Source organism: Aquarana catesbeiana, linkage group LG05, assembly GCF_042186555.1.
Source record: "Aquarana catesbeiana isolate 2022-GZ linkage group LG05, ASM4218655v1, whole genome shotgun sequence".
NCBI lineage: Eukaryota > Metazoa > Chordata > Amphibia > Anura > Ranidae > Aquarana > Aquarana catesbeiana.
The window spans coordinates 167,820,922-167,840,052 of record NC_133328.1 but is presented as its reverse complement, the minus strand read 5'-3'; the positions used below and the strand labels follow the sequence as shown (position 1 = coordinate 167,840,052).

At 40.5% G+C, this 19,131-nt stretch overlaps 1 protein-coding gene across 2 annotated transcripts in view; it reads right to left on the bottom strand.

Moving 5' to 3' along the window:
* LOC141144549 (collagen alpha-4(VI) chain-like) overlaps positions 1 to 19,131 on the bottom strand; it is a 418,531-nt gene that overhangs the window by 142,776 nt on the left and 256,624 nt on the right. For both annotated transcript variants that reach the window (XM_073630331.1, XM_073630330.1), the window contains exons 23-27: positions 17,813 to 17,866; positions 15,867 to 15,902; positions 12,616 to 12,678; positions 5,782 to 5,844; positions 4,013 to 4,075 (exon numbers count right to left, since the gene is read on the bottom strand). In XM_073630331.1, the coding sequence (XP_073486432.1) occupies positions 4,013 to 4,075; positions 5,782 to 5,844; positions 12,616 to 12,678; positions 15,867 to 15,902; positions 17,813 to 17,866 (279 nt within the window). The remainder of the gene's footprint in view (positions 1 to 4,012; positions 4,076 to 5,781; positions 5,845 to 12,615; positions 12,679 to 15,866; positions 15,903 to 17,812; positions 17,867 to 19,131) is intronic.

Below are 19,131 nucleotides of genomic sequence, written 5' to 3'. Positions count from 1 at the left end.
TGATAAAGGGGCCCTCCTGTCTGCCCTGAAACATGTAGTGACATTCCCTCCACTTCCTATCTTCACCCAGCTGAAAGAGGTGCTGTTTGTAGCCGCAGCCATCTTACCACTTCTGGAAGCTGCTGATGCTTATGTTCCAGCCGGAAGTCTGACAGCTGCACTTCCTTCAAGAACTTTGCATCAACCAGCCACATGCTTGCTGAGCTCTGCAGCCTCACGGTGATCCTATGGAGCTCTATATGGGTCTATGACAAGCCTTGACCTACTTTTATCTAGTGAGTGCATTTTAATTGTCTTTTATGCTTTTTTAATAAGTCGCTACACCTACAGTGCCTTGAAAAAGTATTTATACCCCTTTACATTTTCCACATTTTGTCATGCTACAACCAAAACCGTAAATGTATTTTAATGGGATTTTATTTAGACCAACACAAAGTGGCACATAATTGTGAAGTAGAAGGAAATGATAAATGGTTTTCAAAATGTTTTACAAATAAATATGTGAAAAGTGTGGCGTGCATTTGTATTCAGCCCCCCTGAGTCAATACTTTGTAGAATCAATATATATATAAAACACAAAGCGCTGTGATGCTAAATAGCTGATAATTACACATAAAACCAAGTGAGGCTGCTATCAAAAGAGAGTGTTTTCAGAGTCACTTAAAAAGAATAAATAATTATATTTGAAGCGCTTCACAATGTGCATGAAAATGAATATATAAGAATAAATATAAATAGTCAAATAAATCCAGCGGTGAGTAAAAATTCCTATAAAATCCAGCAATCAAAATAGTGTAAAATTATAAAAAATTAGTGACACCAAATGTGTAAAAAATTCACATAAAAAATCCACATAAAAAGAAATATATAGGGATGTATTCAGAAGGTTCAATTATACAGGTGTAGAATCCTGATTGGTATAGAGCTTTTGATCACTAGCAAAGCTGTTTAAAAACACTTGCTTAATTAAGGTGCTCATTGATAGTACCAATGTGTTTTTTGCTTCTATTCACAACCAATGTGAGAATCATAAACAGGCAGATAAGAGAAAAAAACAATCATTGTGCAATAGTTAGGATACCAAGGTACACAGGCAAACTTCAATCCACTCACGTGTGCCTTATAATGATAAGGCATATGCAGGTTTTACTATAGCAGTCAGCCGCCTTAGACAGGAGCAGATTCAGTGCAGTACACTGTGTGAAACTGCTGATCTGCACAGAGCTTCCTTGGCTCCTCCCACGCGTTACATCACAGTCACATGACTTGAAAAAGTCACGTTTGGTGTCACTAATTTTTTATAATTTTACACTATTTTGATTGCTGGATTTTATAGGAATTTTTACTCACCGCTGGATTTATTTGACTATTTATATTTATTCTTATATATTCATTTTCATGCACATTGTGAAGCGCTTCAAATATCATTATTTATACTTTGTAGAATCACCTTTCGCTGCAATTACAGCTGCAAGTCTTTTTGGGGATGTCTCTACCAGCTTTGCACATCTAGAGAGTGACATTTTTGCCCATTCTTCGTTGCAAAATAGCTCGAGCTCTGTCAGATTGGATGGAGAGTGTCTGTGAACAGCAATTTTCAAGTCTTGCCACAGATTCTCAATTGGATTTAGGTCTGGACTTTGACTGGGCCATTCTAACACATGAATATGCTTCGATCTAAACCATTCCATTGTAGCTATGGCTGTATGTTTAGGGTTGTCATCTTGCTGGAATGTGAACCTCCGCCCCAGTCTCAAGTCTTTTGCAGACTCTAACAGGTTTTCTTCTAAGATTGCCCTGTATTTGGCACCATCCATCTTCCCATAAACTCTGACCAGCTTCCCTGTCCCTGCTGAAGAAAAGCATCCCCACAACATGATGCTGTCACCACCATGTTTCACAGTGGGTATGGTGTGTTCAGGGTGATGTGCAGTGTTCGTTTTCTGTCACACATATCGTTTTGCTTGTAGGCCAAACAGGTCAATTTTGGTCTCAACTGACCAGAGCACCTTCTTCCACATGTTTGCTGTGTCCTGCACATGCCTTCTCGCAAACTGCAAACAGGACTTCTTATGGCTTTCTTTCAACAATAACTTTCTTCTTGTCAATCTTCCATAAAGGCCAGATTTGTTGAGTGCACAACTAATAGTTGTCCTGTCGATAGATTCTCCCACCTGAGCCATGGATTGGCAGCTCCTCCAGAGGTACCATGGGCCTCTTGGCTGCTTCTCTGATTAATTCTCTCCTTGCCTGGCCTGTCAGTTTAGGTGGACAGCCATGTCTTGGTAAGTTTGCAGTTGTGCCATACTCTTTCCATTTTCAGATAATTGATTGAACGGTGCTCCATGAGATGTTCAAAGTTTGGGATATTTTTTTATAACCTAACCCTGCTTTCAACTTCTCCACAACGTTATCCCTGACCTGTCTGGTGTGTTCCTTGGCCTTTATGATGCTGTTTGTTCACTAAGGTTCTCTAACAAACCTCTGAGGGCTTCACAGAACAGCTGTATTTTTACTGAGATTAAATTACACACAGGTGGACTCTGGTTACTAATTAGGTGACTTCTTAAGGTAATTGGTTCCACTATATTTTAGTTAGGGGTATCCGAGTAAAGGGAGCTGAATACAAATGCCACACTTTTCAGATATTTATTTAAGAATTTTGAAAATCATTTATCATTTTTCTTGCACTGCACAATTATGTGCCACTTTGTGTTGGTCTATCACATAAAATCCCAATAAAATACATGTATGTTTTTGGTTGTAACATGACACAATGTGGAACATTTCAAGGGGTATGGATACTTTTTCAAGGCACTGTAAATGGAGGCACCCTCTTGTATTTGTTATTTTATATGTGCATTAGGATCTCAAGACCTAACTTGAGCTGGATCCATTTTACCTGGTGTTCCCTACTACTCTCCTGTCCCATTTATGTGGCCCATTTAATGACAGTTGGGTTCCAGTCAGTGCAATAGCTTATTCTTTTTCTAAAGAATATATGGGGGTTGATTTACTAAAGGCAAACAAGCTGTTCACTTTGCAAGGATTTTTCCGCAGAGCTTAGTGAATGCAGTGAAATATTACTGTGCAAAGAATACCCAATCACATATGGTCCGAATGTAAAAATATTTTTAAAAAAAAAAGCTTTTTTCCTTGCATATGATTGGATGATAAGCAGAGCAGAGCCTCTCCTCATTCACTAAGCTCTGGAGAAAATTCTCTTCTCTTCTGGAGACCAGAGGACTCGAGTGGACAAGCATATGAATGGGAAAGAAGAATTACAGCATATTGGACACTAATCAAATCAAGAATTAAATGCATAGAGAAAAGATTTTCAAGGTAAGCAGTTGCCACAAAAGCTAAATGAAAACTTTTGAACTTTTTTTTTTTTAATTTTGGTTTCATATGCAAATTTAGTATTTGTCCTGTGGTAAAATGTAAAATGTACATTTATAGAAACAATCTACTAGAGACAATTGGGTAGGAGAGCTTGTTTAAATATAAAATGGCAGCACAATCTCCAAAAATCAATATTTTGAAGCGCATATGGTATCCCCGAATTTCCAAGAAATTGCTGCCTTTCGGGCCATCCTTGCAGCATGTCATGTTGCTTCCTTGGCTAAACATAGGGCTGACACAGTTTATAACCTATGTTGCTGACTGGTGGCATTCCACCCAAGGCTTTGACCACGACCCCCTCTCGTCACCCTACCCTAGTCTAGGGGCCCTTGATGCAGGCTCCCTTTTTAGCTAAATATAATCACCATCAAAAAAACTCTCTCTTTGTTGATATTTTATTTGAACTTCAAGTGGATCCTGAAGAAGCCCAGTCTGGGTGAAATGTGTCAATCCCACCACCCTCCTTGGTTCTGTTGACTGTATGGCAAATTTGGCTGCATTGTACACATGTTTTTAGAATGTCTGTCTTTTTACATTTCTTCAATGGACTAATACATATTGTTTTTATTGGTTGTGGCATATTAAAAAATCCCCCATAGAAACAACCTACCTTTTGACCCATAGGTCCTTGACTGCCAGGGCCCCCTGGAGCACCCACAGCGCCAGACGTTCCCTAAAAAACAAGGACATGCCAGGATAATAAACAGACTGATTATAGGGATTTTACAACAATTCTATGCAACAAGGGAAATCAGTGTGTAAATTAATTATTTCCAGCAGAAACATCATCTGAGCTATGTGTAAAATGTTTACCTTAGTGTAAGTTCCTTTACTGCGTGTTGTGATGTGTTGCAACATAGGTGCTTTGGGACGACATTTACAGCCAATGGCACCAATACACACTGATACATGTGGTGTGAATAAACCCGGAAAGTTTACTTTCTTTATCCTGCACTATGTAATAGACCATATCTGCTTCTTGTATCATGAATCCCATTCAAACATCCAAGCATGATTCTTATTTAATAGGTGGCTGTGAGAAATGTCTTAGTACTGACAAAAGGTATTGGGGTTGAATGGTGCAATAGAGCTATGCCTGAATGAAACGCTGAAGCACACATGTAGGCTGTTCTCCTATAATACCACTCAAGGCTTAATTTTCAAGCTATACTGCAGTGTACCTTTTTAAAAAAAGTGTACTTTTGTTCTTGGACGCACAAAAGTCAAGAGAAAGAATAATGCAAATTCCAGATGCCAGCTTTTCAAATACTTTGCATAGAAAATTGATCCCTGAGTCAACTGATACTCAGGAAAAAATTTCAACCCAGACATTTTAAATGATCCCTCTGCACACTTGTATGTGCTTAAACAAAGCTAAACCACAGAGAGTACACTGGATCTTTTTGCTCATAATAAGTAAATCAAAGGGACATATTAAAATGTGAGATTTGACCTGATATAATGCTTAGGCTTCATGCACACTGGCTAAAAAAATCACTGCTTCTACAGGTGTTTTGTGTTCTGCCCGTGGAAGCTACTCAATGTTAATGTGTCCATGCACATTAGGATGATTACAGGCATATTTTGAGCTCAACGTTTAGAGCAGGAAAAAAACCTTCTGCTTTGAATCTCTGATTGGAGCTTACTTTCAGAATAAACATACAACTCCCCTAAATTTGTCTAAACTTTGTACAAAAATGCTCTATATGAGCGTTTTTTTACTGCCAAGAAAATAGACCTTTTTTTAAGCCCAGTGTGCATGGAGCCTTAGGGTCACAAGAGGTCTGGCGAGTCATTACGTTAAGGGGGCGTGCTGCAATGACACGTTTGGAGCACAGTGATTATAGTATAAGCAAGCACATGCACAGTGAAGATTCATTTATCAATGAGTGGGACTACAGTATATGCTTTTTTTGCTTGTTGTTTTGGTTTTTTTTGCGTCATTCTATTACTTATATCTATTTTTCAAGTGATTAGTGGGTATATAGGATGCTATTGGGAGAACACAGAGACACTGTAGAGTGTTGCAATATTATTTTATTTATCCATTTTTGTATTATGTTCACAGTTGTTTTATGTTAGTACATGCTTAATTAGATATTGATTAATTTGTTTGCGATTATTAGTACCCTATCCACAAGGTGACAATGCTGCTTTGCAATTTCACTGCAGTTAGAACAGCTTTGTCACCCTGTTCAGTAAGGTGAAAGATAATGGATCCACTGGTAATAAACTACGTTACTGGGGAGCTTAGAGAGACAAAAATTGATATGTAAATGCTAGTCTCATATTTCATCATATACAGTATGTCATTTATTTATTTTTTAACTATTATCAAGCTCTGCTTAATACTTATGTTTAAAAGATGAATTAACATACCTGAGGTCCTAGTAATCCTTGCTGTCCTTGTGGTCCTGGTGGACCAGGCAAACCTTTGGGGCCCTAAAAATAAGAAGTAAGAGCTAAGATGAGATATATAAAAAAATAAAGTTACAAATCACAGCTGTGTAACCTTTGCTTAATGAAAAACGTATATAGTGGGGGGGCGCTAGGTCTATATTGACGGTGGACTAAATTGCATATGAAATGTTATACTCAAACAAGATTATTAAATACACATCGGTGTGCCATACAGAAATACTAGATCTATGTATAGAACTGAATACCAAAAGTGCATATTACAAAAGAATAACAACCACGCAGTCCCTGCATATATTGGAAAATAATGTCCTTGTGGAAAAATCAATATAAAAATCCCAATGGAAAAAATAAATAATAAAAAAGAATCCACGTGCAATTGAAAAATAATATGCAGATCAATATATGTGAATCTTCCGCTGTGTGGATGAACAACCTTCACCAGCTGTGTTTAAACACCCAAAGTGCTCTGTAAGTGGATGTCCACTCACCAGAAGATGTTGACCTTTTTAATTAAAAAGAGGTCAAATAGGGGGCGTGGCCTGGCACCGGAGTGAAATGGCTGCTTAGGGAGAGAGCTCCGCCGTCCAGGATTACAAGTAGGGCCTTTCAGCAGCTGAAACCTCACCAGCAAGCTCTAGAGATGACGGGTAGGAGTCACTCGCTCTCAGATGGACCCATCCACGCAGCTCAGTAGGAACATCCCAGCGATGTTCCGGATGCAATATACGGACCCACAGGCCGCATCTCAAGCTGCAGACTGTAGTTATACAGGTCGCGCGTCCGCAGCTGGCGCGTCCGCAGCCTCTCAGACAGGCATGTCTCACACAGGCCCCTCTCCATCCCTATGCTTGGCGGACCTCCAGAGTGTGGCACTGGACATTAAAAACATCTTAACAGCGGCGATTGCAGACTTGAAGACAGACCTCAAAGCCCTTGCCTCAAGAGTGGAACTTGTGGAGGCGACCGCCATGACACATGACGCGGCCATACAACAGGTACAGCAGGCAGTCAATGTACACCATAGACATCTCATTGACATGCATAGACATATGGAGGACCTCGACAATCGGGGTCGCAGGCGCAACCTCTGAGTTAGGGGAATCCCTGAGTCTGTAAAGGCCCCCCAACTACAAGTGGGAGTGGGCCCCCTCCGGAGTTACTGGCTAACTCGGAGCACCTTTCCGGAGCTGGCTCAACCTGATCTGTAACTTCTTCTGTCTCACTAACTCCCTCTTCTTCTTAGTTTTTTCCTTCTCTTTCCTCCCTCCCCCCCCACTCCTCTCTTTCTTCTGTATCTCACCTCTGGTCTCTATCCCTTATTCTCCCCCCCCACTAGCTTCTAGACCCCTTTCCCCTGAAACCTAGGGGTAGCACTGATAAGCGCTTCTAATCACTGAAAATGCCTTCTGTGTCACACTCATCGGCTCCTCTATCCCTCAAGGTTTATTTCTTGAACGCAAAAGGCCTTAACATTTCAGAGAAGCGGAGCAGTATTCTGGCTGAAGCACACAGTCTTAAGGCTCAAGTGCTATTTCTACAAGAAACCCATTTTAAATCAGGCTCCATCCCCCGCTTGACCAACAGCCGATTTCCGGAAGTCTATCTTGCGACCTGACCCGATTCCAAAACAAAAGGGGTCTCCATAGTAATTGCCAAATCTTTCCCATTCCACCTCACAGACCGAGTCCTTGAAGGTAAATTCATCTTTTAAAAGGGGACATGGAAAGATAGGCCAGTGACTTTGGCGAACATTTACTGCCCCAATTCTAAACAGGTAACCTTCCTAAAAGAGGTTCTCACACAGCTTACAACCTTTAAGACAGGCCATTTGATACTGGGGGGAGATTTCAACATGGCCCTAGATCCACTTCTTGATACCTTCACAGGTACCTCCTCACTTCCATTTTCTGCTTTGCGCCAAGTCAAACTCCCACTAGCCTCTCTTGCGCTACATGATACCTGGCTCACACTACAGCCCCAGGGGAAAGACTACACATTTTTCTCACCTCTGCATAACCGCTATCAAGGCTAGACTATCTATTTATACACCAGACAGATTTGACCTTCTTACAGGATGCGACTATAGAGAGTATGTACATTTCTGACCACCACCCGATCACATTGACCTTACAATTCCCGCAACGGGAAATGACTACCAGAACCTGGAGACTGGATGCTTCTCTCCTTGCTGACCCGGGAGACTTAGCCGAAGTCACTAAGACTATTGAAGACTACTTCCAACTTAACAATACCCCAGACGTGTCTCCCATGACCCAATGGGAAGCGCATAAATGCGTTGTACGGGGACGCCTTTTAGCTATTGCTGCCAGGAAGAAAAAAGCACAACAGATCGCGATCCGAACCCTGACTGAAAAAATAGCCATACTGGAAGCACAACATAAGCACTCTCTAGCAGTAAAGGTAGCATATGAACTAGCTGACACACGGGCAGCCCTCCTAGAGGAACTATTTAAACGGGCACAAAAGAGACAGGTTCTTTCTCAGAAACTATTCTACGAACAGGGTAATAAACCAGGAAGGCTACTGGCAAGGTTCAGTGACGTACACTTATATCCACAGTTCACCACATCGTAGACCCGGAAGGAACATCCCACTCCAGAAATGAGGACATCGCCAACCAATTCCACCAGTTTTATAGCAAATTATACAATCTCGAATCACACGAACACAGACCCATATCGGCAGATGCCCGCTCGGAGCTCTTAAAAGTATTTTTAGCCAAATTTAGCCCCCGGCCGCTATCTATGGATGACTGGCAAGCCATGGAGACACCATTGTCCTTAGAAGAGTGGGAGAGGGCCTTGAAGGACGCGAAACCTGGAAAGGTAGCTTATTAGAGGCCTATATTTCGACGATCCCCAAGGAGGATAAAAATCCTGCAGATGTAGCCAACGACCGACCCATATCCCTCCTGAATGTCGATGTGAAATTGTTTGCTAAGATTCTGGCCAATCGTTTGTCCTCTCACATACCTGCCTGGGTGGGTCTTGACCAAGTCGGTTTTGTCCCTGGAAGAGAGGCCAGGGACAATACCATTAAGGCTCTTAATCTACACCAGTGGCTTACAACAACCTATAAAGAGGGATGTTTCTTAGCAATGGATGCGGAGAAGGCGTTCGACAGGGTGGCCTGGGATTATATGGACGCAGTTCTGGAAGCCCTGGGACTAGGAAGCATTATGCAAACCTTTATTAAAGCGCTCTACACCAGGCCCAGGGCTAGAGTTCGAGTCAACGGCCACCTGTCGGACGCCTTCCCCATCCATAATGGGACCAGGCAGGGATGTCCCTTATCTCCGTTACTATACATCCTCACATTAGAACCCCTCCTCTGGTGCGTCCGGGCGCATCCAGACATAAAAGGGTTGGAAGTACACCAACGGGAGTATAAGATTGCTGCTTTCGCGGATGACATATTACTCTTCCTTTCATCCCCACTGACGTCTCTACCTAACCTAATGCCAGTACTAGAGCAGTTTAAAACCATCTCGAACCTAAAAATTAATCTCTCAAAGTCTTATGCACTTAATGTTTCTCTGCCCCCAAGGATAGTTCAGCTCTGTCAGGAAAATTTCCCTTTTAGCTGGAAAACAGATGCCATTACGTACCTAGGCATTCAACTTCCTAGTAAGCTTAAAGATATTTATGAAAAGGACTTCCTGACAGAGCTGAGACTTATCCAGCAAGATTTACACCGATGGGAGGCACCCACCATCTCGTGGTTTGGGCGGGCTGCAATCTTGAAAATGACGGTACTCCCCTGTCTACTTTACAAATTGCAGACCACCATGATCCGCTTACCACCCGCCTTCTTCACAGCCTATAAACGCATGTGGGAACAAAAGTAGCGCGAGTGGGGTGGGCCAAGCTAGTTCTACCAAAATCGGGGGGGGGGGATTGGACTCCCGGACCTCCAGAGATACTATTGGGCAGTTCATCTAACTCGGGTGGTGGATTGGTGGGTCCATACTAAGTATAAGGGATGGGCCCTCCTTGAAAAATTGATCTCGGGTACCGAACTCCAGAACGTCCCATGGTTCCCAAAGACACACGTACTGACCAATGTACGCTCTCATCCCCTCATAGGAGCAACCCTGCATGCCTTTGATAGGGCATGCAAAGCCCACTCACGTTCAAACTCACATTGTGCAATCACACCTATCAGAAGTAATCCAGACTTCCCCCTGGGTATGGAGGGGACCTTTCCAGCAGCAGAATGGCCTTATGCAGACATGCAGGCTAGACACTTCTTTTCCAGAGCAAGGTTCCTCCGACAAAAAGAACTGGCATCACTCTCAAACACAAAGTCTTTCCCCTTTTGGGCTTATATCCAACTAAAACACTTTTTGGACAGCCCTTCAAATAGATGTAATTTTGCGAAAAATCCTGCCTTCCTGGAATCATTATGCTCTAGCTCCTCCCCCCAGAGTCATCTGATCTCGGGACTTTATGTTACAATGTTTGGGGAACCCTATACATCTCTGGAGTCGGAGCATGCCTACTGGGGGGAACGAGCTAAGCATGGTGATTGATGCTAAGACCTGGGACAGAGTACACCTTTGTATACACAAGGGCTCTTTGAACGTACATACCCAGGAGAATAGTTATAAAGTCAAAACAAGGTGGTACAGAACACCGGAAATGTTATATAAATTCATCCTGTCGGTCTCAGACCAGTGCTGGAGATGTGAACAGGGCCTAGGCACGTTCCTCCATATCTGGTGGACATGCCCACTGATTCAGCCAAACTGGCGCAAAGTCCACGGAGCTGCAACAGAGATATCCTCGCTACCACTGGAATTTTCACCAGCACAATACCTTCTTTACATCTCCAAAATCTCCCGTAAAAAATACTATAGGTCAATAGCTATGCACATGATCAATGCCACAAGGCTATGTTTACACTGGAGTGCACTGGAGATCCAAGTCTCCCCCCTCCATAAAGGAATGGGCAGCACGGATCAATCGGATAGCAGCAATGGGAGAGTTGATTCACACTGCACAAGATAGAATAACACACTTTTCGGTAGTATGGGCACCTTGGCTCGAATAACGAAACTTACAGAGATTTCTAGACCTTTGCTGAGACATTCCTTAAAAAGCCCAGTAGGCTTCACGTTAGCTAGAACATGCAAAGGAGGGTAGTTGGTGGAATCCCCACCCCCTCCTTGCATACTCCACTTACAGTGCTACCCCTCCCCCCACCCCACAATCCTTCACTTCCACATCCCTCTCTTATTTTTTTTTCCCTCCCTTTCCTCTCTTCTCTTCTCTTTTCCTCTTTTCCCCTATTCTTATCTCCTATTGTGCCTTACTAAACAGCTGAGGAATCGAAAGCCGACGCGATAGTCGGACACACGTCCTACCTCATGTCGGTCTTATAATACCTATAGATACATCACTGGTTATTTCTTAAAGCAGTTCTTCATTCCAACGTAAACCAAACTAGCTTGTAGTATACATCCCTTCGTCACAGGGGCCTTAAGGTGGCTGACTTAAAAATTAATCTAGAGGCAGCACTTGCTGATGTATACTTTCTCAAGTTTAAACCTTGTGCCTCCTTCATTTTGGATTGTTGTTTCTTTGTGACGTGACTGTGTGTGATATGACACTATCTGTATTGTCTATAAAAATTGTTAATAAAACTTTTTGTGGAAAAAAAAAAAAGAGGTTTAAATAAAGCCTTTAGCAAGAAATGGTATGGTATGGATAAGCCTTGTAGGTAACCTTTTCCTCTCCCCCAGTAGAACGTCAGGAAATATGTAGAAGGATACAAGAAGGACTAAAATAGTGTAATCCCATTTATTGATAAAACGATTAAAAACAAAAAGCCAAATGGCTGCTTACATTTAGAAGTGCCCTCGCCCGGCACTGAGGCTGTACTGCTCGTAAAGGTCTAAAGGCTCCGCTCTGCGCGTGGTAGCTGGCATGCGGAAGCGGAAGATTCACATATATTGATCTGCATATTATTTTTCAATTGCACGTGGACTCTTTTTTATTATTTATTTTTTCCATTGGGATTTTTATATTGATTTTTCCACAAGGACATTATTTTCCAATACATGCAGGGACTGCATGGTTGTTATTCTTTTGTAATATGCACTTTTGGTATTCAGTTCTATACATATATCTAGTATTTCTGTATGGCACACCGATGTGTATTTAATAATCTTGTTTGAGTATAACATTTCATATGCAATTTAGCCCACCGTCAATATAGACCTAGCGCCCCCCAATATATACATTTTTCACTTGCACTAGAATTCTTACCTAGTTTGGGGGATAGCAGCTCTTATTTAATTATTCACACTTATTTTTTGGCGTAACATAAACTAACATAAAATATACATTTAATGTGACATCATATATTTATTTCTGACTTTCATACAGTACAAGTTAATGCATGTAATATCTAAAATGATGTACTGTACCTAAAAAAAAAAACACAGGTAGAAAAAAAAAACCATAGTTATAGTCATCTTTTGATCATTACTTAATATTCATCAGATATATGCATACACCAGATGGAAGTCAGACAGGAACCCACAATGGTAAAAATGCATATATGAAATTTCTAAAAGCATTTATATATGAATTATATCATCTACAGTGCATTGTCATCAAAATTGTAGTAATTTGCATGTCAAGGTTTTTCGTAATCGAATGTGACTAATGCATAAATGCATTTCATTAATTATATACAGTAAATGGAAAGTTAGCCAGGCTTCATAGAATTCATTGCGATGAAATAAGCTTGGTTACAAAAATATACCTGTATGCCTTGAAGTCCACTTTCTCCTGAGATACCTTTTTCTCCAGGAATTCCACGTTCACCCTGCAAATCAAACAGGGCCATAAAATAAGGGATCTGATTTTGATCCTAATAGTCTACTTTAATGTTGAGGGGAAAAAAAATCAAAGGTTACAAAATGAAAGCAAACATCTATATGTTGCTAATGATGGCACCAATGTTTTTGAAATAGTTCTGTAAAAAAATATTGAAGTTTCACTTTTCTATATGTTTTCATACATACAGTAACACAACAACATACACAACTTACAGCAGAAAGAAATCATAAAACCTTCTAGATTACAGGCATACTGTGCAATATACAGGACCGGTAATAATAAAGCATAAGTAGCATTTATTTTTCTTGCGTTTCAAACTATTTATTTTCAATTTCTTTTTCCTAGCAAGCTCTCTTTATATTTGTTTTCACTCTCTTTTATTACTACTACTACTACTCTGTTACTACTATACTTTTATTTACTTCACCGTTTATTTTTATTCAATACTTCTAACTACAATTAACTGTTCCAATGTTTTCTCTTCCCAACATTTTTAATAAACAGATTTTTGGGATTATTGCTTTCACTGCTACAATAAGTTGAATTAATAAAACAAACCAATTTGGAGGTGAGCTTCACTCGGGCATAATTAAAAAGGAATGCAAAGGCAATGGGCAATGATAATGCAATACTCAGATTAATGGAAGATTCTTTCTAAATAATTGTTATAAATTGTTATTGGCTTTATTGAAGCCCAACTGAAAAAAATTGTGATTTTGTTTTGCATAGAGGGGTGAAGGACTTTTTTTGTTATCTGTGTCCCTATTGGTAAGTTTTCCCTCACTTTCTATTAGAACAGGAAGTGATGTTAAATCAAGCAAACATAAAGTAGAGCAGGGAGCAGTAAAGACTTTTGACAATGTTTTCATGACTGTAATTGCCTCCCTGTTTTATTACTACTGAATCCCTTAATTTTTTGTTTTAGAGTCATAGGGACAGGAAGCAAGGAATAATCTCCTTTAATGTGGTCACAAACAGAAAAAACATTTGTCTCCCCTCTATATCCAAAAAAAAAAAAAAAAACAGTGGTTGGAATTGGGTGTAAAATAATTTTCACAAAGTGTAATACTACAATGCACACTTTCTTCCAAGGAAGATGGAATCCCCTTATTTTTTTAGGTCCTTCAAAGTAAGAGCAAGGAGAGATTTTCTCCGCACACTGCTCCCCAGAAAATAGCAGCACGACTTGCTTAAACCAGCTAAAAAACAATGAAATGAATGCAGTGGGGGCTGGTGGTAAACTTTTGGGGGGGTGTAGCAAACAGTGAACCCACAGAGACCCCCCCCACGGTCCGGTCAGACGGTTAGTCACCTGGAGAACTTACCCCTTCCATGGCGGGCAGCATTTCACCCGGGCGACAGGTGGCCGGGTGGCTTCCACTTCCCCTGCTCTCCTCTGCGGGCATCACAGTAGCTTCCGTCTCCTCCCTCCTCCTCGTGGCCAATCGGAACACTTCTCCTTTCGGCCAGTCGGGAAACGGGTCTCAGACCCGCTTCCTGATTGCCCAGGAGGTGAATCAGTGTGAGAATAGCTAATATTAATTCGCTATTATCACACAACTGGGCGGGCTCAGTTTGCAGTGCTCTGCGCCCTGAGCCCACCCTATTTTAAAGCCTATTAGAGCCTCTGGCTCTAATCACGTGCTTCAAACCCCCCCATTGGAATCCATGCTTTGAGCGTCCTGCATGGGCGCCGGAGGCATGGATAAGGGGGCGGCACCCATGCGCCCCTAATGGACAGGCCGCCCCAAAAACAATGAAAGAAACAATAGAATAAAATTATTCCCATTAAGAACCATATGGTCATTGTACAGTATCAAATTTCAAGATCAAGTGGTGCTGCAATTGAAAACGAATAGCTCCAGGCAAGTATGCCAGCTGATATGGTGCACACTTATTTAAACTATCATCAGAAAAGATAATGAAATTGTGTTTTGGACTACACAAAGTGTTTATTTATAGTCCATGAGTCTATAGACTATGGATAAGTACCTTCAATAGTCCTAAAATAAGTAAGATAACTATGTCTCCATCCATAATAGTTCAATAAAGTGTGCTTTTTACAGAGTTAGTCAGTGTTGGCATAATTACATGTTGCTTTTATGTCTTCATGGAAAAGAATAAAGTGCTGTGCAACAATGTCGGAAGTCTGGAGTTCATTTATGAGCTGTCACATTACAGCTGCTAATATGTGCAAAAAAACCTCTGTTCCTCAGAGTATCTAAAACCTAGTAAAAGCGAGTCTTACTTTCATACTATATTCAAGCCGTGATTTTTAGTGTTAACTAATGTAAAGTGATTCTGTATTAACTTTAAAAACACAATTTAGGTGCAGGTAAATTCCCCAAAAAATCTATACATGACTGAATGTTTGGAGCAAATACAGGTTTTCACTAAACCAGCATCGACAAAGAGGGAATTTCCAGTTTTTCTAGGAATATTCTTTAAAAACAAAGCTGCTATATCTGCAGTTTACTTTATCAAACTGTCATAACTATAGTACATATACAGACTGATAAAGTTTAACTAAACTATACATGTAAATTTGTTTTGTTTTTTAACTATTAGTATACAGTCATGGAACTATATACAGTGAGCTGAACCACACTTAGTTAATTATCTAGAACTGTAACACTTTAGAATTACACAGTAACTTTAACCACAGCAAACCCAAACGTAAAATAAAATTTAAATTATAACTTGAAGGTTTTCTCATCTTGGCATACAGCAGTTGGATGAAGAGCATCAATTTGAATTAGGAATGACGTTCCACAAATCACCACTAGCTTTCCAGGACCTCGCCTTCACAACTCCCGTGATGTGACTCATCCATGCCAGCCAGCATTACTCTACTTGGCTAGGAATCCTGTGTAAAGTATGTTTCTTTGAACCTACGTATGTGCTGAACCTGCACAAATCCTCGATGGCAATTAAACATTTGCCAAGCAAAGCAAAATAAAACATTGAACGCTTATGTTTTATGCCACTGCGCTTAAAATTAAACAGAAACTAAGTACAATAATAAAAAAACTAAAATAAACATTAAATCCACTCACAAAAATGTACCTTTAGAAATATTAACATAATGTCTTTTCTGGTATAAATGAAGCAAATGGGTGCTCACTAGTATAACATTAGGGGCCATTAACATATGTGTAAATAGAAAATGCTCACCTTTAATCCAGAAGGTCCTCTACGGCCTTGTGGACCCTTCACAAAAAAAAAGTTAAATATATGCAATCAAACTTTCATCACCCTACAAGTTAAAGAATAACTGTTTTAATGCAAATTTGTTTGCAAGAATGTGACCTACAAGTGCCTGTTAAACTTTCTTGAGCATAATAACTTGCTCGGTGACTTAAAACCAAGCTCTACCTTTAGCCTCTACCAAATTTTATTTTGGCAAAATTACTGTTTATGACTGCTTGGTAAAATGGCCATAGGTCCAGGCATTGTTACATCAGCTCATCTGAGGGAGCTTAGGGACTGATGTTCAGGTGCAGCAGACCAATCAGGCCTGCTTCAACTCTTCTTACCCATATTAACTCAGTGTTTTTGGAGGCAAAGAAGCATTTTCTTCAACAGATGTAACTTACAAGTTTTTTGCTTTTTATATAGGTCAGGGGCAGGATTGGGAATCTGTGGGAATTCGCTGCTAGCCGTGCCTGGTCCATTTGGGTGAGCGGATCTTCCCGTATCTATTTTACTATTACCATGCCTTGTGAATGATCTGTTTGTACAATTTGTATATTTCTTTGTATATTTTCTTTAATATGCTGTTTCCTTATAGACCATTTCATCCTCCTGAAGAAGCGGTTTTACCGCAAAACCGGTAGAGGAATATTTACACCCCACCTGAACAGAAACTGTACCGGGGAAACCTGCTATGAGTTAGTTCCCGTGTGGTGTATAGTGTATTATTTTACACATTGTCTCTGTATACATTGTTGTGTTTTTAAGACATTGTTTGTATATTGTTACAGAATAAAATTTTGCATTTTTAATCAATTTGTGGCTATATCAGTACCGAGTAAGTCCATTTAAATTTTTCGGGTACTTATGTGTATGGGTTAGCCTCGGCTACTACCCCCACATCTTTACCCCCCCCAAACATATACGCTATTCTGGACGATGGTACTTCTTTATTGTTATCAACTCAATACTATGTGAGGCCATACTCAAGGTTTAAATGCTTGGTAAAATGGCCATAGGTCCAGGCATTGTTACATGAGCTCATCTGAGGGAGCTTAGGGACTGATGTTCAGGTGCAGCAGACCAATCAGGCCTGCTACAACTCTTCTTACCCATATTATCTCATAACTCATTGTTTTTGGAGGCAAAGAAGCATTTTCTTCAACAGATGTAACTCTTACAAGTTTTTGCTTTTTATATAGGTCAGGGGCAGGATAGGGGCTGTATTTTCACAACACAGCAAGCCTACTTAAACAGGGCTTTTTGTTTTTGTGAATGCTTGTTGCAGTGGAGATCCCTATGATTCCTACCAACAACAATTTATACAGCTCAGAAGGTGTGGCAACTGAAACTGCAGACTGGCAATCAACATTAACTATTTTTAATCTTCAAGCCGCTAGCATTAGTAAATAGATAGGAAAGTAAATCATATTTATTTATTTTAAACTTTTTTTTTTACTTTTGTTCAGCAACTTCCTGGTTTCCAGGCCTAGACAAGTGAGGTCACACATCCCAGGAGTCTTTAGGAGGGGAGGAGAAGCTTTCTCATCTAAGCACACCCTCCTGCCTGCATGCCTGAGCTAAGAGGAGATAGATTCCAAGAAGTAAATGCTACATGAATCATCTGCCCTTAGATGGCCACAGCCAGAAATGCTAGGGGGATGTTTTTCAAAGTGATTTCTCAGCAAAATAAAGCATGGAGACATGGATGGGTGGGGGAGATTGCTTTGAATATTAAAAATGAATAAAATAGCTTTTTTTGGTTTGTGGTGCTCAGATGAAGTGTAGTTCTACTTGAATATTAGCAAATCTAGTAAGTCAGAGAGACATAGGCCCTGGAATAACCCAGTCTTGCTAAAGTAACTCTTCCTAATGGGGAAATCTACTTTTGTTGGAAAAATAGCATTAATAGGCAATGTGTGTTTTACCTCTGGACCATCACCTCCAGGCTCTCCTTGTACACCATCTTTCCCAGGTTCATCCTGTTAAAATAAATATTCTAATTAATTTTTGAAAATTACATATTAGGTTATCCTAAACTGTTAAGAATATAACGGATATCTACTGAACCATTCCATTAGAACTTGGTTTTATTTACTTGCCTTTCATGATATCAGTACAAGTAAATATTCTGACTGTAGTCTAAAGTTTAAAATGTATGCAAAAGTTTTCTAAATTAATAGAATAGCTCAGCCCTGTTATAATATCTTTCAAAGTGTTTATTACAGTCTGTATATGTGATTTAACAGTTTAAGGCCCAATTGAAGTCTCATGTCTTTCTATCTCTTTATAGTCCTGCATGCTATGATTTGTGACTGACATTTGCTAGGAAATGCCTTAAAATGCCTTAAAAAAATTAGTCTGCTCACACAGTCCCTTATTACACAGAAATGGGAGGGGGCATCTGACCAGTTCTGAAAGCCCTTTACTAAAAGTAGAGGGTCTTAAACTAGTAAACATGGACAGCACAGTCATAATTAGGCACGCTGCACAGCTACTGTAAGAGAAAAGTGAAGGTAAGACAATGAAAACAGAAGCTGTTAGTATAAAGTTGGACTGAAATCTATTTTTGTGACTTCAGTTGTGTCAGGGCTGGGCCCAACCCTTCCTTCTCTGAGCTAGCCGCTCAGCTGTCGGCTAATTGCCAGCTCCTCTCTCTCCACAGTGACTCACCTGCTGATGATGCTGCTCGTCGGTCCTGCCTACTTAAGCCGTCCAGTCCAAATGATCTCTGCCTTCACCTTGGTCACATCTCTAGAGACACTCTCCTCTGTTCCTGTTAAAGACTTGCTTGGCTGACATTCCTTCTGGCTGCCTGATGTTTTGGCTTGTCTGACTATTCGTTCCGGTTCCTGAACTCTGGCTATGTTTTTAGTACGTTTACTCTGTTTACCTTTTTATTTATTATTATTAAACAAGTGTGATTTAACTGTACTTCTGTCTCAGTCTGATTCATGGTTTCTGACAGGACACGAAGGCCATGAATTCAGAAGATGCGGTCAATCCACTTGTTGGTAATATTTTTTCCAGATTGAATGAGCAGGATCACCGCATGAATCAGATTGCCATGGCGTTACAAATGCTCCTGAGTCGCACGGCTCACATGGAATCTCCCACTGTGGCTGCTCCGGTACAACCTGTGTTGCAGGCCGTCCCTGCTGCTGCTTCAGTCTCTGTGCAAGCACCCGCCTCAAGTATTACCTTTATAAGAGGTATGTCTGGTTCGGCTCTGCTTCTCCAGCGATTT